The sequence below is a fragment of the Pempheris klunzingeri genome, chromosome 22 (assembly GCF_042242105.1).
Source record: "Pempheris klunzingeri isolate RE-2024b chromosome 22, fPemKlu1.hap1, whole genome shotgun sequence".
In the NCBI taxonomy this organism is placed as follows: Eukaryota; Metazoa; Chordata; class Actinopteri; order Acropomatiformes; family Pempheridae; genus Pempheris; species Pempheris klunzingeri.
The window spans coordinates 19,914,464-19,939,978 of record NC_092033.1 but is presented as its reverse complement, the minus strand read 5'-3'; the positions used below and the strand labels follow the sequence as shown (position 1 = coordinate 19,939,978).

At 43.3% G+C, this 25,515-nt stretch overlaps 1 protein-coding gene across 1 annotated transcript in view; it reads right to left on the bottom strand.

Annotated features, from left to right (window-relative positions):
• nav3 (neuron navigator 3) overlaps positions 1–25,515 on the bottom strand; it is a 175,725-nt gene that overhangs the window by 25,393 nt on the left and 124,817 nt on the right. The window contains exons 13-20 of the mRNA XM_070854068.1: positions 11,245–11,368; positions 7,058–7,367; positions 5,414–6,131; positions 4,154–4,579; positions 3,281–3,322; positions 1,420–1,577; positions 631–825; positions 155–207 (exon numbers count right to left, since the gene is read on the bottom strand). Of these exons, the coding sequence (XP_070710169.1) occupies positions 155–207; positions 631–825; positions 1,420–1,577; positions 3,281–3,322; positions 4,154–4,579; positions 5,414–6,131; positions 7,058–7,367; positions 11,245–11,368 (2,026 nt within the window). The remainder of the gene's footprint in view (positions 1–154; positions 208–630; positions 826–1,419; positions 1,578–3,280; positions 3,323–4,153; positions 4,580–5,413; positions 6,132–7,057; positions 7,368–11,244; positions 11,369–25,515) is intronic.

Here is a 25,515-nt window from a genome sequence, read left to right as displayed (position 1 = left end):
AATTGCAAAGTAGGTTGTACTTCTCCACTAAAAATAACAGTTAGAGCAGCTTTAACAACGAGTTTATGCTAAGATTTACTAGTTTTAGCACTTTAACACTAATTGTGAAATGCTGTAAATTTAGGAGGAAACGCTACTTAGGCCAGCTACTCACCGCAGAGTAGAGTGAAGATGTGCTGGAGACCAGAGACAGTGAGGAGCCGTGGACTGGAAGCATACATGGAGAGTAATGAGTTGACCAACAGGATTTAGTAAAACACTTGGGGGGCAATGCTATAGATAAAATGAATATGTGATCACATTCTACCTTTTGTAATGAATCTGATGAATGAATCTGAGAAGTACTTATTCATTCCTGATTAGCCAGCTGAGTGATTAACACTCAATAGTTGCTGTGAGCTGCGAACAGTTCTAAGAAGGTGGTGGCAAAATAAAAACAGGGTTGCCTGTTAAAAAGCTGACCTATATATAGATACAATCACAGCCTCTTACATCAGCTGACTCACTCCAAGTATGAGCACACAATGATGGCCCTCGGCTTTGCTAAACGTGTCTCTAAAATGATTTCTAATGGCATCTTAGTGGGAAGATCATATTTGGAAGAGAGTTCCTTTAAAGAGCGTGTCCTACCTTCGTCAGTGCTGTCCCTAAAGGAGCCGGAGCGGCTGATGGCCCGTGGCCGATCCTCCAGGGAGGTCGCACTGCCACCCAGTGGGTGACCCTCGCCGTACAGGTCAAAGGAATCCTGGGCAGGGATGCTGTTGGAACGGCTCATGCTGCTGCTGCCTGGTGGCAGGTTATACTGGCTGATGTTGGTGGGGCTCACTAAAAAAAGAGAATTCTTCATAAATTATCACCTTCATCATCATCACAAAGCATGGGAACACAAGCATTACTGTGAAGAGTTTGCATTTGTGTCCAGTTCATGTTTATTTAGCCAAGACTAGTCAACATCAGAGCATTTAATCACGTTATAACATCTCAAAGGCCTTTACAGGTCTGCAAAGAAATAGGACGGTCATTTGCATTGAACTGCTGGCACACAGTATAGAGGCATCAGGATGACAATCATGGTCTGGATGATAAAAGCATTGTCCCATGTGTATGTGTGTATTTCGTTTATTTAGTGCATGCAGCATGAGGACAGAGAGCAGGGAGCTGCAGGAGGAGAGCTGGATTTTTCTCATTCTGTTTATTTTTTGGCCATTTCCTGATTTCTGCCTTCCCCAGCTTTAAGATGAGTTAAAACCAGAAGTATTCTGGGCTAGTGCCATGTATCTATTTATCCATAAGACCTTTGGCTGCGAAAAACTACATCATATTTACGTAGAAAAATCACAGAGAGCAAATATAAAAACTAGATATTAGCAGTCTAATTACCACTATAAGTCTGCTATCTATTCATTCCTACTGACTTACGCAGGTTGGAGTAGTGGTATTTTCCAGTGGCGGTGCAAGAAGCTCCAGGGGGAGACAGAGGGGACTGGCTGCCAGTGTCCTGAAGCCCCCCTGTTGAATGGGACCTCAACCACTCTTTCCCGTCCTCATAGGATGTCTGCCGGGAGGACGGAGGGTACCTGAAATGCACAAAACACAGTAAACTCGAGGCAGAAATGTTAGGAGATATTTGGAGAAGTCCAAGTAGTAAAGTTCTGTGGTGATGAAATGAGTGCAGAGCTACATAATAGAAGCAGATTGCAAAAACATGCAGCCACACCACACAGAAGTCGACATGCCTGCATCTGCACACTTACAGTCATATACACACACACTGCTTTGGCTCAAATCACACTGACACTGCCATTCATCTCCTCTCTAATCGCCAGCATGACAATCGGCCATATTTAATCTCTTTGAGAGTGATAATTGAGTTTGCACTCATTCCTTTTCAGTGCCATCTTCCTTCCAACACCCCCATTAGTATGCTTGTCACTTCTGACCCTCCAGTTCCCCACGGCTTTTCTTCAAATTCTGTCCACCAGGGATTGGGTGCCCAAGTGTGACACAGCAGCATTGGTTGTGAAATGGAACAGACTGAAATATCAGAGGGTTGCCCTTTGCCTCAGTGTACTTAATGCTTACAAAATGCCCATAAACTGGACCAATAAGCTTTTGACTGAATGGGGCAATTATCAGTCTGAGCTCCTCTTGTAAGTAGAAGGATTGGTCAAAAATGCCGCCTGGTTTAAGGTGTGACATTTTTACAGCCAGTGGTCAGAAAAACCTGCTAAGAAGAAACCACTGCAGTCTGTACTGTATATCACATCCAACAGTCAGACAGTGTAGAATAAGATTTGATGCTTTTTTTTCCAAAAAGAGCTTGAATCAAATGCCAGTGAAATGAAAGAAACCAGGATGAAAACAGCACTGTATAATTGGCTTGAGAGGCTGTTCCCTGCAGAGGTTGTGCCACTGTGATGAATGGGTTGAGGTATTTCTGTCTCAGCCCCTTTAGTCCCGGCTAGACTCAAAGTATCCATTCTACATCTCCCCCTTAGCTAGCACAGCACATGTTATCAGGAGTATTAGGCCATTTTAGGGAGCTGAAGAAGAACTGCTCAGTCACAGCAGCTGCATTTCTAACAGTGCATGAGATGAGAATCGGATGAGGATGCATAAAGAGGAGCAGACTCACAAACAGACAGACAAACTCATTCATTCATGCCTGATTATGTGAGGCTGCATTTATACTGCATCAGAACTATTTGCCTCACTCAAAGAGAGTAGGAGTCTAATCCGGTGTTCAGGATGTGTGGTACAAAATCAGATACTGAGATGAGAGAGAGCGCTCATCACTTTGGTGCCACAGCTTTTGGTGGAGGTAAAACAATAGGTAGAAGATTCAAGTCAAGTCAAAAACTACTACTTGGTCTACAGGTCAGAAAATACAGATGAGAATGTTTTTGTACTTTCTCTCTGTGTGATGTATTATTCAGTTCCGCAATAAAATCATAATCCAAAATGTGTTCATCTATAGATCAGAGGTTCCCTGCCCTTTTTGTCACATGTACACCCACAGCCTGTTCACAAGCACTCAAGCATCTTTTATTTCAGACTACTTTATTTCAACTAATTTAGCTGCTTATTGATTAATTATCCATTACATTAACATGAAGTGAAGATGCCCTTGAGGTTCAGGTATGCCACACCATGCCACACATACAACAACATGGGGAGTCCATTTGATATCAGAATGTCATGCAGATGCACATGTATGATGTATGTGAGAGAGTAAAGGAAGAAGAGGTGAGAATGGGGTCTGGCTGCAGTTGTGTTGTACCTCAGTCCCTTTTTGGGAAGCGTGTTTCTGTCAAGAGGCATGCTGTTAAAACACAGAGGATGAGTGAATTAGATGAACACTAGAAAACATTTGTTTTTGTGATGCATGAGAAAATGACCTTGGTCACATTTCACAAATTTGACTTGACACATAAATACAGAAAGACATAAACAATGGAGAAAAGAAAGACATTACTAGTACATCACAGTACAACAGATACAGGCAATATTAAATCAATTGTTTCATTTTTGAGACATACAGCTTGACTAGTAAGGGAAAATAAACGGGTGCCCTGTTTATTCTACATTCTGCGATGTATTGCATGCACAGTATGTGGACAAAACAATGGAAACACCCGTTAAAGACGTCTCGTGGGAATGAGTGTCTGAAATGATCTGAATTTATTGTGGTACTTTTTCAGGCATGGCTTTGGACCCACAACTAATACTGTCTTGTTAGATAAGATAGATAGATAGATAGATAGATAGATAGATAGATAGTCACCACCTATGGCAGGTCAATTGGGTCAGTTAGTAGTGAAAGGGAGCCAGCTACAGTATATATTGTGATACTGCCCTCTAGGACAGCTAGAGTATGTCCTGACCAAACTGAATCATAAAGATATACTTATCTGTACTTAGATGTATTAAATATTATTTAGATCATACCAAAACCACACCAGAAAAAGAAAGTTACATCCAAAAAAAACATGTGCTGGATGAGTGAATTTTTTCTTATTACTATCTTTATTGCTGTGTTTAGGCTTCCCCTACATTGTATGTCTTATCTTAGGGTAGGGAGATATTCTTTTTGTCTCTGTGCTCAAATGAAACAATGAATACGATTCAGGCCAATCGTATTCCTGTTACTCACCCCTCAGACAGGGTGGACTTGACACTGCCGGTTCGTGTAACCTTGGGCCCGTGGTGGCCCAGCGGCAGGTCAATGGACTCAGAGCTGGTGTGCAGACTGGTCATGCTTTGGCAGCTCAGTGTGTCCTTGCTGCCTGCTGACGAGCTACAGGCAGGCCAGGGCCGAGCGTTGGAAGGCAGGGAGAGGCCAGAGGCCGGGCTGGAGGCCGGGGAGTCAGTACACAGGTCTGGGGTTTTACCGTACAGAGGGCTGCTGCCACCACTCAGGCCGCCAGCGCTGCCCAGGCTCCCTGTGCCAGAGGAGGGCGAGTCCAGACTGGCCTGCCTCACCAGCGTGCCGTGGGGGCTGCCCAATATTGAGGGGCACTTGCCAGAGTCGGGCGTGCCCGGAGAACTGGCCTTGCTGCTGGCTTTGGTGCCAAATAATCTGGGGGTAGAGAGGTGGGTGCAGTCATTCAGAAAAGCTCAAATGACAAGTGATGAGCATCTGCAAGATCCATACTGGAATATCAAGGACTTTGGTACGCTTTGTGATTGAGAAAGTGGGTTGCACTGAGGTTATCTAATGTTTATTACACATGAAATATGTATTACTGCATTGGTCACATGCATCAAGAGACTTAGGGTTCAGCAGAGTGAAAAACAGCTACCAAAACATCCTCACATCTTTATTATAACACCAACTTTAAACTGCAAACTCCCCAATGCATTTATCCCTTGCAAAAAACTCCACCTCATTTCAGCCATGAACTCTCAGTAATTTACATCGATACATCTGCTTTCACAGCTTTGCCCGTTTCAACCCTGTGACTTTGAATAACCTAATCTGTTAGGCCACTCAACTCTGTTAGTCTACCGCATATGCTCACACAGTCTGCTGCTCATATTGTGCCTGTCATAGGCTGGCATTGAAATCACATAAAATAAAAAAGATAAAAACCTTGAAGACATGTAAATAACCACTACAGATAAATGTGTCTGGGGAGTCTGGGCAACAGCCTGCATCAGGACAGCATCACTTAGCCCACAAATATCAGTTCATCATAATGACCAAAAACAGCCGTAAGTGCTGAGATGTGTTGATGGCATTGTCTGAATCGTTTTTAAAGTAAGAGCGAACTTATGTTGCACCGAAAGGCATGCTTGCTGCACTTTGTAAAAACATCCCAAAGGTATGCAATGAAATGCTTGACTGACGTAGAAACACATGGTGAGGGACAAAGACAGAGCAGAAGCTGTAGGCATGTTTTGTGTGTCTGACCTGCGGAATGTAGGAGAAGCAATGTCGGGGTACTTGGAGCCTGGCTGCCTGAGGCCTGACTGGCCTGTTGAAGTGGAAGTGGGGCTGGACTTGGGGGAGGTGGATAGACCTGCTGGTGTGTCCTGATCTGACACCACCACTTTGTCCTTGTCTGTCTGGTTGATGGTGATGGGACTGGAGCGGCCAGAGCTCACTTTTCCATCCCTGCGTTTGGCACCCGTTTGTGTTGCTGCCCCCCCAGCTGACTTAACGCTGACGTTTGAGTCGATGCTGCTGGAGCTGGAGCGATGGCTGCTGCGGCCTGCAGTCACCCCACTGGAGGATTTGGCCGGTCTGGGTAGAGAGCGGTACTGCAGGGTCACTTTGGAGCTACTGCAACTGAGTAGAATGCCGTCATCCTGGGGCTGTGATCCATCCAGGCTGGTCTTACGCACGCCACTAATGCCTGACCCTTTGCCAAGGGCAGCTGAGGATTTGGGTGCCTTGCCCAGGGTGGCTGAGCCGCTGGCGAGTGTTGCACCACTGGAGGTGATTAGGGTCCCAGTGGCTCCCGGGATCTTCTTGTATCCAAAAGAACCTGTTGTCGGTGGGCGTGCAATGCCGGAGGGAGGTTTCTTACCTTCGTCTCCGCTACTCTTCCCAGCATCTGAAGGTGAGCGCTGGATGCCAGCTGAGCTCTTGGAAGGCTTCTCCGAAGCCTTGGCATCATCTGTTTTGCCTGTCAATTTGCATAAACACCTATTAGCACAAATTGAGAAACAGCGGTCTCTTGGCCTAGAACTTGTTTTAATCACTTGTGGTACCACAGGGCAGGGAATGCCAAATTAGTGTACATTTTAACAGCCGGCTACACTGAAAAACAATACTTCTGCTACAAAGTTGCTAAACTTACTGAGTGGACTGAAAAATTAAGAGCAACCTCAAAGTTTCTAAGCTCAGGTATCAGTGAAAAGAATCATCTAGTCATCAGTTTTCAGGCAGAGACAACAAACCTGCTGCGATACATTCTTGGCCTGTTTCACTGAGGACAAGCACTGGTTGAAATAATAAAATGAATGGCTGCATTCCATTTAGTGTCTGTGTAGATGATTTACATGTCTTTCAGTAAGTTTCTAAGTTGTTGGGTTAAGCCCTCTGTAACATCCATCCATCCATCCATCCATCCATCCATTTTCTATACCGCTTATCCGTCAGGATCGCGGGGGGAGCTGGAGCCTATCCCAGCTGACTTCGGGCGAGAGGCGGGGTACACCCTGGACTGGTCGCCAGCCAATCGCAGGCAACCTTTCACTCTCACACTCACACCTACGGGCAATTTAGAGTTACCAATTAACCTAATGTGTATGTCTTTGGATTGTGGGAGGAAGCTGGAGTACCCGGAGAGAACCCACAGGGGGAGAACATGCAAACTCCACACAGAAACACCCCGGATTCAAACCGGGATTCGAACCCGGGACCTTCTTGCTGTGAGGCAGCAGTGCTAACCACAGCACCACCATGCTGCCCCCCTCCGTAACAGTAACAGCATTAAAAAGGTAATAATGGTACAGATGCAGTTTGTGTCAAAGACATTTACGTTCTGGGGCAACCCGATCAACCCATGCAAACTGAGTGTCTGACAGAAAAACGTGCTGCATGTCCTACCTGCTGCTTTGAGCCCAGCAGATGTACCCTTGCTCCTGGGTGGCGTGATGCCCACCTGGGCTGTCATGCCCCTCCTCCATGAGCCTGTCTGGGACATCTGGGCCAATGCAGCGGCCTTCTGACCGGCATCCTCGTATTGGCCCTGGGCTTGAGAGGAAGAGGACGATGAGGAAGGCTTCCAGCGGGAAGGGCCGCTGCTGAGGTCCATGTTTGCGTCCAGCTCCTCCTCCACCTTCTTCAGGTCCTCGGCTCCAGCCCAGCTGCTGTTCACCTCCTGCTCTGCATGCTTGGACCTGCCTCCTTTCTGGGACTGGGGGGTTATCAAAGACAGCACATGAAGATATTGATTGATGGTTCAGTGTAATCTAGAATGTTGTTAGTGTCCTTAAATGCAGCAGCCCCCTACTGGTTTAAGAATCGTACCTGCACACCACCACAGTACCATGTAATGACGATGTGATGTTTGACAACTGAAGGAAGTACAGGCAACACAAAGGCACAATAATAACCAATTTACCAAGCCATTTAAATGTCACAGTTATTTTCTTGGTATGCTGAAACTACTGGCTATTTGACAGCTGTTTGTTTTTAATGCATACATATATTTATTTTTACATTTTTATATTCACTTTTGTATATATTAGGGTTGGGAATGTTTTTATTTATTTGTACAGGTAAATGTTGAGTGAGTCTTTCTTTTCTACTTTTCTTTTTTGCACTGAATAGAACTGCACACAATTTCGTTGTACTCCTGTGCAATGACAATTAAAGATTCTGATTCTGATTCTGATTCTGACTCTGTTTAACAGTTAATTCCGGTATGATGCTGTAAGAGGCCTTATCTAAACACACAGAGATGTACATCCCTGCCTGCACACAAGCACAGGGGTGTGTGTCTGTGTGTGAAGTCATAGCTATCTTTGGAATCACACATGTCCAGATCTCCTCTTTTAGGACGCAAACACACACACACACACACACACACACACACACACACACACACACACACACACACACACACACACACACACACACACACACACACACACACACACACACACACACACACACACAGTGGTAACTATCCTACCTTGACAGATGGCCTGTCTCCCTAGCAACACCAGAGTCTCTTAAGAGCCCAATCTGTTGAGTATTTCATGAGGGGCCAAAGATATTTGGCAGAATAGCAGAGCTGAGCAATGCTCTGCAGTCTGCACTTATTCCCTCAGCTGTGATTTCAGAGCTCACATACAGACCTACCTTGGTTTCATATGAAACTAACATGCTTGTAACTCGGCAACTGAAGAAAGAATTTATTAGTTTTTTACTCATTTCTTTTCCTTTCATGATTTGTGATAACACAGCACTCAAGTGTTTTAGAATTGTTGTAAAGGTGAGGGACTCACAACAGACAGATTACAAAAAGGGTCAAAATTGTCCAAGATGTCCTGACTTTCTGGGTCAGTCTACAAAACAGTGACTGCATTTCCCATAATTCAATTCAACAGCACCAATTTAGAAGAATCATGCTTAGCTTCAATGATTCCCTCATCCAAACAGTCAACTTTCCTCTTAGACCCCTTAGATCCCTACTGGGCTACTTAAGGAAGTCCTGCCCTTAATTAACACGTCCTTACTGCATATGATCAATCAGTCTTTACTAACAGGTTACATACCACAGTCCTTTAAAGTAGCGGTGATTAAACCTCTTCTGAAAAAGTCAGCCAATTAAATCTATAACTATATCCAACCTTCCCTTTCTCTCCAAGATCCTTGAGAAAGTAGTAGGATTTTCAGTCAGGTTTTAGAACAAACCATAGCACAGAGACAGCATTGGTGCATGAATTACTGATCCCTGGTGGATTATCCGTGCACTGCATCAAGTTTTTCAGGAAAAAAAATATCACACCTGATGATGTAGATGATGTATGATTCAGAAACTCATGTATCAAATATGATACACTTGGCGTTACAATGAGTCCTCCGTCCACACTAAAGTTAGACATGGAGTTCCCCAAGGTTCGGTGCTTGGACAGATATTTTTTACCTTATATATGCTTCCTCTGGGTAATATTATCAGGAAACACTCCATTAATTTCCACTGTTATGCAGATGATACCCAATTATACTTATCAATAAAGCCAGATGAGTCCAATCAGTTGACTAAACTCCAAGTCTGCCTTAAGGACATAAAGTCCTGGATGAGCAGCAATTTTCTGCTGCTAAACTCAGACAAAACTGAAGTTATTGTGCTTGGCCCTAAACACCTTTCATTTTCTAACAATATAGCTACTCTGGATGGCATTACTCTGGCCTCCAGCTCCACTTTGAATAATCTGGGAGTTATCTTTGATCAGGATTTGTTAAAAAAAAATATTTCCATCTTGTCTATGAATGATGCAGAAAAATTAGTCCATGCATTTGTCATTTCCAGGTTGGACTATTGCAACTCCTTATTATCAGACTGCCCCAATAAGTCCTTAAAGACTCTCCAGCTGGTCCACAACGCTGCTGCTCGTGTACTGACGAGAATTAGGAGCAGAGATCATATTTCTCTTGTACTGGCTTCTCTTCACTGGCTTCCAGTAAAATCTAGAATAGAGTTTAAAATCCTTCTCCTCACCTACAAGGTTCTTAATGGTCAGGCTCCATCATATCTTAAAGAACTCATAGTACCGTACTACCCCATTAGACCACTGAACTCCCACACTGGAGGCCGACTGGTGGTTCCTAAATCCCTCTAAAGTGGTGATGGAGCCAGAGCTTTCAGCTATCAGGCTCCTCTCCTGTGGAATCTCCTTCCAGTCTGGGTTGGGGGGGCAGACACCCTCTCTACATTTAAGAGTAGACTAAAAACCTTCCTTTTTGATAAAGCTATATCTTGCTATATAGCTATATCTTGATAAAGATATAGTTTAGGGCTGGCTCAGGCCTTGGACCAGCCCCTAGTTATGCTGATATACGCTGCTGGGGGACTTCCCATGAGGCACTGGGCTCCTCTCTCCTCCTCTTCCTCTCCATCCTGATGCTTCATGTCTCTTTAATGTCTGTTACTAACTTGGTATCTTCCCCGGAGCCTTTTCGTGCTTTTCTCTTCTCTCAAGTTCCTGTGGATCTTGGTCCTGGTTCTCCTGCTGTGGTTCTCTGAGTTCATGAATCACTGCAGTGCTTTTTATCAATATTGTTCATGTTATTATTATTCATATATTCATTATTGTCATGTTTTTCACTGTTACCATATTGCCAATTATAGTCATATTCCTATTGTCAGTACTATAGTTGCTGTTATTGTTTTGGTCGTTGTTCGTTGTGCACCCCCCCCCCCCTGCATCCAACCTCCACCCAACATGGACCCCGACAGAAAGCCGCCCACCTCTGAGCCTGGTTCTGTTCAGGGTTTCTTCCCATTAAAGGGGAGTTACTTTCTGCCACTGTTTCCTAATATAATATCTGATGCTGCTCATGTGGGAATTCTTGAATCCTTAATGTTGAATTCCTGAATCGTTGGGTCTCTCTCTAATTAATGAGTTTGGTCTAGACCTGCTCTTTATGGAAAGAGTCTTGAGATAATACTGTTATGAATTGGCGCTATATAAATAAAGACTGACTCATTGATTGAATAGCACAATAAATGAAACCCTCCCTGCCAAGAAACCCACTTCTTTCTGACTAGCTTGTAATGCAGGCTCATATTAACATTAAGTAAGTGTATAGCAGTGCTTTCACAAGCTCAGTGGAGGTCCTCCTGACATCTAAAGAGAACTTCAGGTGTGAAATCAGTGCAGTGCCCCTTCAAGTGTCAAATACTTTCTAGTGTGGAAGGCAGTCACTTCACATAGTCACAGTGGTGTTTTTAGCTAAATGCTAACATGCAGACATTAAGCAGGGATAATATTTTGCATTTTACCACCTTAATTTAGCATGTTAGAATACTGACATTCACTAATTAGCACTAAACACAAAGTACAGCTCGACTGAGCAGAATGCCAATTTTGCAAATATTTGATCATAAACCACAATATTGATGAACTGCTGATGGTTTGATGAGAGGAATCCTGAGGAGATATGAGCGCATGTGAGAAATTCTGTTCTGAAAGTTTGTTGGGCCGACCGACAGAACCAGGTCCTGAGTGAGCCTGAAGGACATCAGAGTCCAGGTACCTTATGCTTAGTGCATGTGTTCTTACCTGCGTGCCCTTATTTTTGCGTGATGAGCTGACAGCTGAGTAGGCAGGTGTGTTCAGATCATCAGTGCTGATGTTGTCCAAAGTGTCGCTGAGGCCGCTGCTCACCGAGCTGCTGTCGTCCCAACTGCAGGAGAGGACAGAGGAGAAGGCAGAGCAGAGGTCTGTCAGCTCCCTCTTGATTTGGAGACATGTGGTGTGAGTAGTAAATGTCACAGGAGCAGTAACAGCATTATTCTGAGCTCACCCAGCAGTGCTCTGTGCTTTGCTAACAAGCATCGTGCTTACTGTAGACTCCCTGTGATCTCATCACTTAAACTTTATGCTAAAAACCACTGAAGGATTGCAGGAAAGAGAGCTGGAAAGAAACACGTGTAGAATTTTCTCAGTGTCCTATAAGCAGCCTGGCTAGCACACTTATAGATCATTTCTACTTGTTTCACTCTTCAAACAGCTGTGTTCCTTTCTAGGGCCCCACTGACTTGTGGGGTGGTTAAAAGGCATTGGCTCTTTAATTGCTAAGATTCTCATTAACTCTGAGTGTGTGGAAGAAAAAGGATCTTCATTGGCACTGTCATTATTTAGCTGTTACTGAAAGACACCAAGAGCCACCTAAACTAGGTGCGTATGGATACAACAAGTCCTCATTTCCACACACGCTTTGGTTAATTACAACAGAAATGCAGCTTGAAAACTCCTGAAATATGTTTCTCTAATCTGGAAAGCCATTTTCAACTATCAGACACAATAAATAATCTTCAATAACAACAGATTAGCTCTCTCTCTCTCTCTTTGCAGCTTTTATACAGACAGCCACTCGCTTCCATTACCCACATCCAAAGGGACTTGGCTGAGGATTTTCAATCTGACTGATCCCAAACACACCCTGCATTTAAAAATAAAAATCTGAAACAACTTCCAGGAGCTAATTACACTTTTTTCAGCAAGTCAATGTCAGCTCACCATCTATAATTCATGGCAGAATAGGATGAAACCCAAAGGCAGGCTGAAAATGAGAGAATAATGACTAATTTCTTAAAAGGCTCACAAAAAGAGGAGGGGAGGAAGATGTAGGCGAGCTGTATATGTGCCAACGTGTTCCGGGGCTGTCTGCTGAAGATAATGGTGCTATTGATTTTCTGAAGTTTATTCAGAAAATCAATAGCCACAAGAGTTGTTATGCTCACATGCATGCCATTCAAAAGCTACATTACATGCTTTTATTAAATGGAGTATGAACAGTCATGAAAAATATGTTAACATGAAACACTGTCAGAAATGTTAAGCAACTTGTTTCCATGTGCAAAAATGAATCAATGATCTGCATTCACCTGACACCTGTAAAAGGTTTAAACTGAAGCGCAGAGCAGACAGCTTGCAGCCCAGCGGCCCACTGGTGCACTGCAACACAGATCCACTCTAATAACACATTTCCAGTGATCGTCACTTCTCTCCTCGGCCGGGATCTGACTAGTGCTCTGAACTGGATTATAGGACAGACTGCAGGCTTTGTTTTAGGATGGAATATTTTGGTTGGAAAACCATCCAGGTGATGAGCTCATGAAGCTGACTGAGAGAACGACAGGAGTGTGTGAAGCTGCCATTAAAGCAAAAGGAGGCTACTGTGAAGAATCTGAAATATAAAAGATTATTCTGGTTTGTTTAACACCTTTTCGTTCACTACATGATTCCATTTGTGTTCCTTCATAGTTCAGATGTCTTCAATATTAATCTACAATGTAGAAAATAACACAAATAAAGAAAAACCAATGAATGAGAAGGTGTGTCCATATGTATAGATACATATATGTGCAGAAATTTTGGCTGAGAAAATAAACCATCCCATGTAGCCTTGAGAGCTTTACTCAGTTTGGTTTTCTCAAATTAGTTTTAGTATTGACAGTGCTGCCCCAGAGCCTCTTTCCTTGTCTCCTGATTCCTCCAAAGACAAGACAGCGACAGAGTAACTAGGAGCCCTAGGAGGCAACTGTAAAATAGTAGATCTAAATGGGGGCAGTCAGCTGTCTCCATAGAGGACAGTCAACTCTGGAACACATCATCTGAAATCTAGCAAAGTGCTGGTTAAAGTTCCGCTAGAGCCATTTTTAGATAACGGTCCTAAATCAGGAGTCCCCAATCATTGGGCAACCATCATTTGGTACCGGGCCGCACAGAAAGAATAAAGACGTGTATTTTTATTCGTGTGCAGGGTATTTTATTATGAAAAATGACCACTTCCTTCTGTGCGCCTTTTTCTTGCACTTGTCTCCGTTGCAGTATTTTATATGCACCAGTAAGCCCACAAGCTAACCCTAGCAAAAATGAATAAAAAACAAATGTCACTGGAGAGCTTCTTTGAAAAGGGGGAAAGACCCAATGATGAGACAGCAGAAGGCTCCAAGACTGCCACCAAAAAGAAAGCTGGATTTAAAAGAAAATACCAAGAGTCCTACTTAAGTTACGGGTTCATCGCATCACATGCTCCAAGTCTGCTCTGCTATCCAACGCATCCTTGGAACCTTCAAAATTGCTAATCGTTGCTAAATCGCTAATGATGGTGGCCTTAAAAGTATGTTTGAGACAACTTCAAGTCTCCCTACATTCTGGATTAAAGTCGAGGCAGAATATCCTGAGATCACCACAAAAGTAATGAAAACCCTACTTCCATTTCCAGCATCCTGTCTTTGCAGTGACAGCAACCAAAACGAGACTACGAAGTAGGCTGGACATAAGAAACACACTTTGGGTGTCACTGTCTCCCATCACCCCCAGATGGGACCGTCTAGTTGCAGGGAAATAAGCTCAGGGCTCCCGCTGATTCTGCATAATGGCGAGTTGTCATATAATGTAATAATAATAGCAATAAAGTGCATAATATAAAATGTAATAATTACATTTACATTATATATGTAATGATTAAATAATATATGATGCACTTTATTGTATGTTTTGTTATGTGCGGTCCGTGGGGCAAAAAAAGGTTGGGGGCCGCTGCTCTAAATGACTACTGGTGTATGTTTATTTGATTGTATTTCCATATCTGTAGTGCACTGTGGTTTTATCTTACTGGAAGCATACACTTTCATTTCACTGTACATAGAAATGCCCAACTAGGGACAAGGAATTTCTGAAACCTATAAACTCTCTGAGCAGCACATCAGTTTCAGGCTCGGCATTGGAACTATGTTACCCTGCACTGTCTCTATGAAGTAATAAAAAAAATCTGTAAGTGTGTCCGTATGTGTGGTTGAATGGCTGAAAACACGGTTTGTTTAGAAGAAAACCAACCATGGAAAAAGAAGACATGTTGGGCCTTTGATCACGGCTAATTTCATCCTGAGATTTGATTGTCCTTCAATTCAAAGCTGTCATGGGAAAAGTTGTACCAAAAATGAATGGCATCCTTGCTGTCAATAGAAGTTTGACTGCACTTCCTAAATAAAGAAGAGGAGCTCTGATGTCAAACACAAGTGGAGCTGAGTGTTTGAGGGAGTGTGTTTCTGCATACAAATATGGACATATGGAAGTCACTGGCTTTGAAACAAGCCTGCACGGTTCACTTCCTCTCATCTGCACTTACGCCTGTCTTTGCTGATACTGTGGCTTTGTTTTGAGGGCAGCCTCATCTACCAGCAGCTGACAGCTTCTGACTTGTTCCAAGAAGACAACAGCAAGTTGAGGAGTTTATTTGAGTTTGAAGGCTAAGTGTGCACTTGGTGCTGGGCTGGGGCCTTACGTTGTGGCAGTGACAGGGGCAGCTGGGTCACCTTGACAGTCTGGTTTAAAGGCTCTACTTGCATCAGAAGTGACGGGGGAGCTGCAGTGCGCTCTACAGCTTCTCTGAGACTGGCCTGCAGTGCTGACAGACAACAGGGGCACACAGAGCCAAATGTATCGCTTGCAACAAAATGATTCAGTTCAAAGTGACTTGGCTGCACTCCAAAACACAGGTTTGGCCTGCAGACACACAGAGCCCTGGCTCTATGGATAATCACATTTCTCTTCTGTAAAAGTATTGTTTCTGGGAGCAAGAAAGAAATGAAAGAGAGGAGATGAAGAGGACATTTAGGAGAGATCAAAGACACAGATGGTCTTTTATGGGTGCTGATTGATCCTTAAGCCTGATTGCACATCTCAAATATCTTTCAACTTTCTTTTAAAGATTGAATCACTTTTAATCACTATTCATTTCCTCCAATCTGAGACACACTGAACTTTTACTTGTGCTGCACATTTACTTGTGGAATAAGAATGGTAAATGGTCTGTACTTGTACATCACCTTTCTACTACCCAAAAAGGGGGACTGGTGACGCAGCAGTGAGACTTTGTTAGGCGCTGGGTTGATCATCATAACATGAGGAAGCAGTGGCAGATTGCTGTGAAGAAGCTCAGTCACTTTAAGCTCTCATCTAAACAAAAACATCGCTCTGTCCTCCTAGGGGGGTCTCTCTCATACAATACTGGAAATCTGCTTTCTGGAGAATTAGTCTCAGCTGTGGGTAATATGATAAAAACAATTTCTGGGATATTTCTTGCTCAATTAACATAATGAGTCACAGTGAATAGCACTTGGAGTCACAATCACAAAATAAAGATGCCCTTTAGCTTTTGCATTCACTTATGTAAATGTAATTCTTTCCGCAAAATCACATTAATAAACAAACTGAGTTAGTAAAAGCAAAACTAATTTCCTGCAGGGAAATGCAAACAATGGACTCGAATCTCGAGGAAGCTCTGTTGAAGAAGGTGTGAACATATTTACCTCAAAGCTTTCTGATGATGCTGTAGCAATAGCTACTAGGGGGCAAAATGCATGGGCCTGATTGGCTGAGCACACTGATTTCACAGTCCATCGCCCTTAATCAAGACAGAGAGAGCCATTCACTGTCTGACATTAGACGTCTAATCAGAAAGATTTTCATGACATCAAACTGCTTTTTATGGTCTAATTTTTTCTGCAATAGCCATTCAATTTATTTAGATTTTGGGGATATATAGTAGTTTTTATTGTTAGTGGTGGGGTCCGTCTTACTAGCCCTGGCTTTAGACTGCCTTTACACACATGAGGGATTCACAGGGAACAATGCAACATATAATTCACCATTATTGTGGGTAATTTTATCTCACTGATGTCAGCCTCACTCTCTATAGCCACATCACCATCACTCACTGCTATATAAACTGAATGTTTCCTACTGCTGCTGTCATATTACGAGCTAAACTGCAGAGCGCAGTGGTACTATAACACAGAAAACATATGAATAAATCATTTTGGGCATTTTTTGGCAGTGGATCATGTTTAAATATGACAACTTTACAGTGATCTGCTGCTCAGTCTGTGTGCATCATGAAATCATATCCTGGTTGCTCAAAACAGCGTCCATGCTCTGTGGATTTTCCTGGGATGAAGACTTGATAGAACAAAAAGAAAGCAGAAGTACAGCACTCCCTTTCCTGAGAGCACGCCTCACTGTAACAGGCTGAATATTTCATTGGGCCGACTTCCTGGATCAGCTGTGACTGCCCTGACAGAACACAAGTAACCAAGTTCCTCCTCCTCCCCTAAGACCTGAACACTTTTTCATACACGTCATCCCATCTCCTACCGGCGGGGCAGGATGAGGTGGGGATGGGGGATGGCACAGCCGAACTTGATAACCCTACAGTGAGGGCGGGTGGGTCGGACTTTTGTGTCAAAACTTCTTAAATTAACAATGAGCAGCAATGTACAGAGCAGAATGCTTGAGAGGAGAGCGCTGTGGAGGATACTGGCTTCTCTCCCATGTTTCATAAGCAATGCTGGGAGATGGACAGAAGGTGCCAAACAATGGAATTGTTTAACTAGTGTTAGAAAAAGGTGTGAGCTAACCTTTAAAATCCTGGGCCTGTTGAGGGAACCTCAGCATACAAAGTCCATAAGAATGGCCCCAGAGAGCCTCACGAGCCAAAGGCCCCGATCAGTTGGGAAGACGTTCACCACAGAAGCAAGTGAATGAAATGAGGATGGAAATGTATGTCTGTTCTTCCAAATGGGTCATTTCTTTGCAGATTCTATTGCTAATCCCTGGTTTTGACCTGCTGCATCCCATGCTATGAATGCGCTGCTGTGGCTCCACTCAACCATGCAAACATTATCTCATGCAGTATTCAGAATGCTGGGTCTTGTTCTCCCAATGGCCCAGAGGAGAAAATGCTATTAGCAGCATGAACAAAGAATAACTTGGTGATTACACTATATCCTGGAGATGAATGAGATTTTGATAAGGGGACTGATAAATGTTTGGGAGGAATAGTGTTCCTCTACAGATGGACGAATGTAACGCTTGCTCAGAGGTCCTCTTATATAACAAAAAAAAAAGAGAAAAGTAACAGCATTTGAAAACACTGGGACCAGTTTGGAACCACAAATGGCTTGTAGCTCACTTATGATGGAGAAAATACATCATGAATATTAAAATCTTAACGCCACTTTTGGTCATTTTTATATTTGTATGATTTTTAACATTTTTAGTTGTATAATATAAAACTACAGCCCAAGGTCTAATTAAAGTCAACCCATACACCTTCTTTGTGTTTCTACTATTGTACTTCATCTCTTCTTTAGAAGCAAAGTATCTCTTTGTCTGGCACTTTATCATGTTCATACTGTAGGAACTTAAATCTTAGTCATGCAGTCTATAGTGACTTTACCACACTCACATTATGACCATAAATAGTCAAAGAAAACAATAAATGTCAAAAACTAAAATAAATTCTTGTTCAATAGCATGTGAGTTGGTCTAAAATACATAAAGGCATCCAAGAAACCAGATAAAGGCAGAAAATGAAAGTGTTGTTTTTATGTTTTCTCCATGCATTTTTTAAGGTGCCATAACAATGACCAGCTCATACTGCCACACAGCGAGCTAAAGGGGTCAGAGTACAAAACAGAAAAGCCGCAACAAAGGTGTCCCTCACAACTATCTGTCAAACATAATACACTATATGTGCGCAAATTTCCTCCCTTGGCCACACATGTAGACACACACCTTAAGAGCAGTATTAGAAATCACTCATGCTCATTTGCCTGCACCATAACCCGAGCTCATGCCACTGAGCTCTTGCAATAACACAACAGAAAACACCAAGACATCCTCACAAAAGACTTTCCTCTGCTTCTCCTGCCTGTCAATCAGCTGACAGAGTTGCCAGTAAGCTCACTCTCTCCTCAACTCTAATGGGAGTGCATTAAGAGCCAACCTCTGAGAGTAAACTAGACTCAACGCAAACACACCCAGCACAGAGAAGCATCAGTATTCAGCTGTTTAAGCTGTGTGTGTGGTATAGTTTGTAGCTTTGCTGTGGACTCACCTCTTGTGGGATGGACGCTGCCTGTCGTCTTGCCACAGACGTGTTTTGCTTTGGTGTGTTTGCCCACCGCACCCACTGCCAGCGGAGGCTATAGCCCACCTAGCCGAGACGTTAGAAGCTGTGAGACAACTGGGAGTCCATAGAGGAAATGGGAGCGAGAGACAAAGGAAGAAAGGACTATCTCATGCTTCTACTTTCACCCCCTGCTGCTGCTGCTACTGCTGCTGGTGCTGCTGCTGGCTCCCCCTCCTCTCTCTTCGTCCTCCCTCCCCTCCTCATCACCATGGGCCTGTCAGCCCTTGGAGAGGCAATCAGACATGCTGTCAGCAGTGGGCGACCATGGGTTAATTAAAGGAGGATGACAATGCAGAATCGAGCCAAATCAAAGAGGAAGCTGGAGTGCTGGATGAGACCTGGCTGTGCCTCGTCTTTGCAGAATGCCTCTGACTGGAAGTGATCTCATGCATAATATGTGAGATGCTCAGAAAAGTCTGTCCATACAGGCTCGTGTTGGGACATTATTCATGACTCTAAAGCACTGAAAGATCCTAATGGCAGGCAGTACCACACCAAGTGGATGATGAGCTGTTGGAGTGGGTTTATTCATCTTTACTTATCCAGGAAGGCTAACTACGGCTTCGTCTTCCTCAGTGCCATCCTAATTCACATTCACATAGAGCTGCCCAGTTGCACGTCTGTATTTGCTGACGCCTAGTGTCAGGGGACAGTGCAAGGTCACATCACTTCAAAGATATCACAAACATAGGAGCAATCCTGCTTCATCCCTTTCTTTGGATTTTCCATTCACTGTTCATGCTAACCACCCATTAATCTTTACTACAGTCCAGCCTCTTTTTTTCTCCATAGAGAGCTAAAATGAACATTATGAACCGAATGCACCTTGAATTACTACTGTGAAATTAGACACAGAGGGTGATACTGAAAAGACATGCAGACATTTGTTTAAATAAAAAATGTCTTATGTCAAGGTGTTGTGTGTCAGGAAGAGAAAACTCTCTTGCATGTTGACAAAAAGTAAGACAGTTGACTTGGAATCGGATTCAGCCCTGCACAACTCAATCAAAGAAAGGAAGAGAGTGACATTGGAGGGACAGGCTGCAAATGTGTCAATGTGGCAAGCAGTGACAGACAGCAGGACGTCAGCGCTGCACCGGGAAAGACGTCCAGGCGTCCTGCTGCAATGCAGTCAAAGACGACAACAAAATCTTTAGCTGTTCAGCAGTGACGGGTCCCAAGTAAGCTAAAACTACCCAACAGGTTTGTTCAAGTCTTTGGCAAACGGCTGGCTAATGTGCATTCAAACACATAGTCCGCCGTAAGTGCCCATAACCCACTGCCAGCCCAGCTACCAACCTGCAGCCTGAAAGGTGACTTCAGGTCAAACAGATACATTGTACTGTCCACAGCATGTCTGAGCAAAGAACTCTTGGCTTCTATTTTGTCAGTTAGTTGATAAAAAATCTGCAACAATTGTGATAAAGGATTAACTGTTCTTAGCAAACCTATTCTGGTTCCAGTTCTGTTTTCATACTTTTCTATGATTCAAGTAACTTGAACATCTTTGGACTTTGGACTAACCTGACATGACAGATGGTTTGTTACACAGAACCATCTGTTCATCTTCCGTTGGGGAAGCATGTTCAAGAAATACTTGGCCCACGTTTGGATGAACCATCAGCCTCTAAGACAGGTTAATAAGGAAGTTATTAGAACCATAGAACCATATAATGAGAGTTAAAACTCTTATTATATGGTTCTATGGTCCTAATAACTTTCAGTGAAGATACTTCACTGCAGATACTTCACTTCAGAATGAACTCATGCTTAAGCAGCACCTGTGCCAACCACTTTAGGAGCTGCAATTATTGTTTTGGAACAGTCGGTCACGATAGACATGTAAACAGTTGTCACACTGATTAGTCCAAAGCACTGGGGTTTGGTCACAAACACATGATGGATATTTACGTGATAGTGATCTCGCTAACAAGGTAAGTGTTGGACAGTTGGTCAAACAGAACAATTAATTTGATAAAGCACCTTATGACCTAAGAACAGGTGACTGTTCACCACCAAACAAAGCATCATCATACTGCTGTGGCCCAGGACAGCCTTTATCTTTCTGGCTTTATGGATCGATCTTGGCTTGTGTCCAGAATCAATGTGGAGCAACTGACATCCGGCTGTATCTCTGTGGGACAGACTTGACAGAGCTGCCACAATTTACCGACTACTGTATCTCTGTCCTGACTCTTGACAACTGACACCAAGTAAGATCCAAGTAGGCTTTTGCCTATTGGATCTATTGAATGTCTTAATTAACATACACTTGTTATATAACAAGATTACATTTTCATAATCTACTACAGAGTTGGGCTCCATGGCAGTAAAATGAATTAGCAATGATGGGAGCTTTGTCGATGCTTATCTTAACAAACTCATTACGACTGTCATATGATGACTGGAGCCATATTCTCCAAATTTTCATCCAAATGATTTGATGCAGCTGTGGCAAAGTCGCCCATAGTGTACTTATCTTAAAATCGCTCCTGCATTAGCACTACACACAGACACCGACTCCACCCATCAGCAGGACTGCAGACACATCTCTCAGGAATCCTATTACTTCCAGCCACATTAGGATGCTGTAATACTAAGGTGTACTGTCTCTGCAGCAAAAACTTCAAGGTCACCCCTGCTGGGTGAAAATGTTAAAAACGTATGGTAAGAATGATTCCATTTCTGCACATGTGCTGAATGTGATGATTTTATTTCATGGTTGCTTTTTCTTTTTTTCACAACTTGCCAACTGTATAAGAAAGGAGACAACTCAAAAACATGCAGACAATTCAGTCTTTTAAATGAATTCCCAATCCAAGTAAACTCTCAGGGCATTAAGCTAACTTAATTTGCATCCAGAAAAACTGTGGCAGGTATCGAGACTGAAATGAACCATGTGAGCAGTTCTAGAACTTGACCATATGGGACCTGCCATCAATCAGACAGAAAAACAGACAGGTCTGACCTCACTAAGCATCAGCCCTTCAGCCTGGTCATCCTCGGCCCAACCTGATGAGTCAGGGTGGATACATCACCAAAGGGACCAGGGCCATCTCCAGTGTGTGTCACTGTGTTTGTGCAGGACATGAGGACATGAACCTCTCTGCCACTTCAACTTCTTTAATCAACTGCAGTCTCTTTTATATATGAATATCTTGTTATTATTCAGCAGCGGCTGCTGGTAGTTCCTCATAAAGAATTCACAATGTGGTTCATTAGTCTTATTATTCATTAGTTAGGTGTTTCAGCACATCAGTATTAACAAAGTACTTCAATTTAAATAGTTTGACAATTGACTTTCTTATTGACTATTAGGTGAAAAGATCTTTCATATCTATCTGTTAAATGTGATGCTGGAGCCAGCAGCCTGTTATCATAGCTTAGTTTAGAATAAAGCCGACTAGCACGACCAGCTTGGCTCTGTGAAAAGTCACCACCAACATCTCTTAAGATCACTGATTGGCACATAACACTACGCTTGTTTAAAAGGGGCTTTAAAGCTGTTTGGACAGAACCAGGTTAACTGTTTTCTGGCATTATGCTGGGCTAAGCTAACTGGCTAAGCTAACTCACTTGGTGTGGGGTAAGAGCTTAATCATGTTTAAGATGTGAACTTGGAAAATTCAAATAAGTGCAGAAAGGAGCTGGAAGCAGTTGTGTAGCATTTATGACTTAGTTCTGGTGGCTTATTCTGTAAAATCTAACGAAGAGGCTGCTCTAGGCTACATATTTCTAAAACACGGTGTTATTTATTTCTGTGTTAATCTCTGAAAATGAATGCGGCTCTAATCTTCCACCATGATGCTCAGGGCCACTGTCTTTCACCTGTCAGTCTTAGCAGATGAATAAGCTGCCCCTGACAGCCAGCGCTGTGCTTCACAGTCAGAGGGACATATGGTCCAAAGATCATCATACTGAGAGTCAGGTTGTGGGAAACGCCAACGAGCCACAACAGAGTATATTTGCAGCATATGGCAAACACACAGAAAAAGTTAGCCCTGACCAAGAAAGCCTGACATAAATGAAGACACACAAACTACGAGGAAACATGAGATTCATCTAAGGCTGATTTCAGACACCAAAGGATGCATGGTTGCTAAACTGGGAGGCTCATACCTAGCTAGTATAACAGCATGTGTGGACATGTGGGGGTCGGAGGGGAAAATATTCCCTAATTATACAGTGTACTGTAGTATACACTTAATTGTAGACATCTGTGGCAACACAACAGGGTTTGTTGGACTCAAAACTGAGAGAGTGAAGCAGGATGTCTTTTTATTTCATCACTGCTCATTCTGTAACTACTTGACTTCACTTATTGACTCAGTGAGTACAGTAATTAATGAGGATATCAAGCTTCCCCTTGAGGAAATTAGGAGAAATATTCAGATTCAGGATAAACAGAGAGAGCAGCAGCCGGAGTGGAAAGAGAAAGGAAGAGAAAGGATTGAGGGGAAAACTTAGTCTCCAAAATGCAAACTTTCCCTTGAGTTTCTCTGAATAGATGGATGTAGTGTGTGTGTGTGTGTGTGTGTCTGTGTGTCTGTGTGTCTGTGTGTCTGTGTGTATGTTTGGAGGGGGGGGCTGCAATTTTCCTGTTTTTGAGAGGATATATATCTGTAGGCAAGCACCTGCACAAGTGAGCACACACTTTTGCATGAATACTCACACACACACACACACACACAAGCCAGACATAGCGATAAAACTTCTGCCAATTACCATCCTAGTTTGCTAATTTTAGCTTGTGTGCCTGTGTGTCTTCATTATGGTGGAAAGACTGAAAAAGTGTCTCCTTCTGTCTCTGAAAGACAAAAGGAGAGACTGACAAGTGCCAGAAAACTTCAGAGAGCTAGAGAGCAGAAATGTTGAGGTGCTGCAGTTTCAGGTGCAAAGTGAGAGAGGACATTTTGTTCCTAAGTGGCGCCCCTGGCAGAGATGAACTGCACAGAAACTTATATAACGATCATCTTTGTCACTGTTGGCAAAAACCTTCTCCTAAAAATCTCCTGGCTGCTTACGGCAGCTTCACCACGACTGACACTGCTGTGCAGAGCGACAGCCTGGATCCTAGACACACACACTGGTAGTCCAGGACAAGTACACAAACAAGCTCTTTTGTCAAGCATGGACAACACAGCCACAACACAACACACACGCACAGACGTGTCTCTAATCCCCCAAAGCTTCAAATAACAAAAACATGCAGAGCCAGCTGCCACAGTGCAGCCGTCAGACAAGAGAGGAAGTGAGCGGCACACACTCCACACACCAGGATGGAAAAGCCAGGCCTGTTACTTATTCATGTCTCTGCTGAGGACAGGAAGCCTATTGGTGTCAAAACACTTTCCTTGGGCATCTTTTCTTGACAGTAAAGCCACGAGCGTGCACTCATCTATGTTGCATGACAGGAAGATATTTTTAGAGAGGGCCTTGTAGCCAAGGTTGAATTCACCATTGTTTTAAATGCACTGAGCAGAACACAAGGGGGATCTGAACTTTGGTCGTTCAGCTGCTCTGGGGCAGATGCTCAGTTTCAGGAAACACAAACCAAAACACTCTGCCAGAAATAATGGTATTTTTGCCACACTATACTTACTTCTGTGGCCTGTCACTGTTAATTTCATGAACACTGTAGGTAAAACACAAAGACCCCAGAGTGATGATAAAGACTCTAAAAAATATATGTTGACTGCTCATCTTTTTCCTCTAGCTTCCACGCAGACCACCTCCACAAACACAATGCATCACCTCCTGTATAGCACATTTTCCTCAGTAACATGAACACCCCCACAACTGATCTGATCAAGGAAAGGAGATTATCTAATAGCATCTATAGTCACATCAAGTATGTATCTCATATAAGGTTTACTGCAGCAAACACAAGCCCACACTGTCCGAGCCCCAGATGGTCTCAGTCACCTGCTGGCCCTGAGTCTCCATCTGATGCGTCATTGTGATGAATCCTCAGGGACTCTGTTGGTGTAGGGAAAAGCTGCCATGGGTGGCTGCCAAGGAAGTCATTGTGGACAGAGAAAAGCATGAAGCATAATGAGCCTCACGGGAGCTCAGTTTGTGTGCACACACCGACTCCCAAGAACTCTCTCTACTCCTGCCAGTGCGCCGGGAGAACTGGGGAGTGGAGGGATGTGTACTTGTGCAAGTTTGTATTTCTGCTTCACTGAGTGTGTGTGGATGCATGTGTGTTCCGAATTAGTGATCATAATTGAAAGGAAATCCAACTGATTCTTAACTGATATGACTGGTCATATCACTCAGTTCTGCTGAGTGAACAAATAATTTGTCCCAAATTGAGCCAGCTCTCACCCAAAGACCAGCTGAAGAAGAAAAACAGCAAACAAGACATTTTGAAAAACTTTTGAAAAAGGTTTGTCAGTCACGAAGAGGCGATTGTACAGTGTGTACAAATGGTAAATTAGTCTAATGCAAGTTACAGTAGGCTAATTCACAAAATTTTATACTGTCTTATCTTAAATGTGCAGCCAGTAGGAGTTGGTGGTGTCCAGTGGTTTGCAGATTGAAAACATCTGGACCTCCCTCGCACACAGATTTGCGCTCAATTGCTTTTTCTTGTGCTAAATATTCAGTCTAATCCTCCATTTGTCACAACATAAAATGGTCGTCTTAGAACCGCTACATTCATATCACCAAATTCAAGCTGCCACTTTCTGGGTGACTGTAGAAACATGGCGGTGCAGCATGCCAGAGGACCTGCTCCCTGTGTAGATTTAAAGGCCCATCAATCAGATGATCATCAGTTCATTCCCTGGCTCCTCCAAGTGTCCTTGGGCAAGTGACTGAAGTGTAGACTATTCAGCTGATTA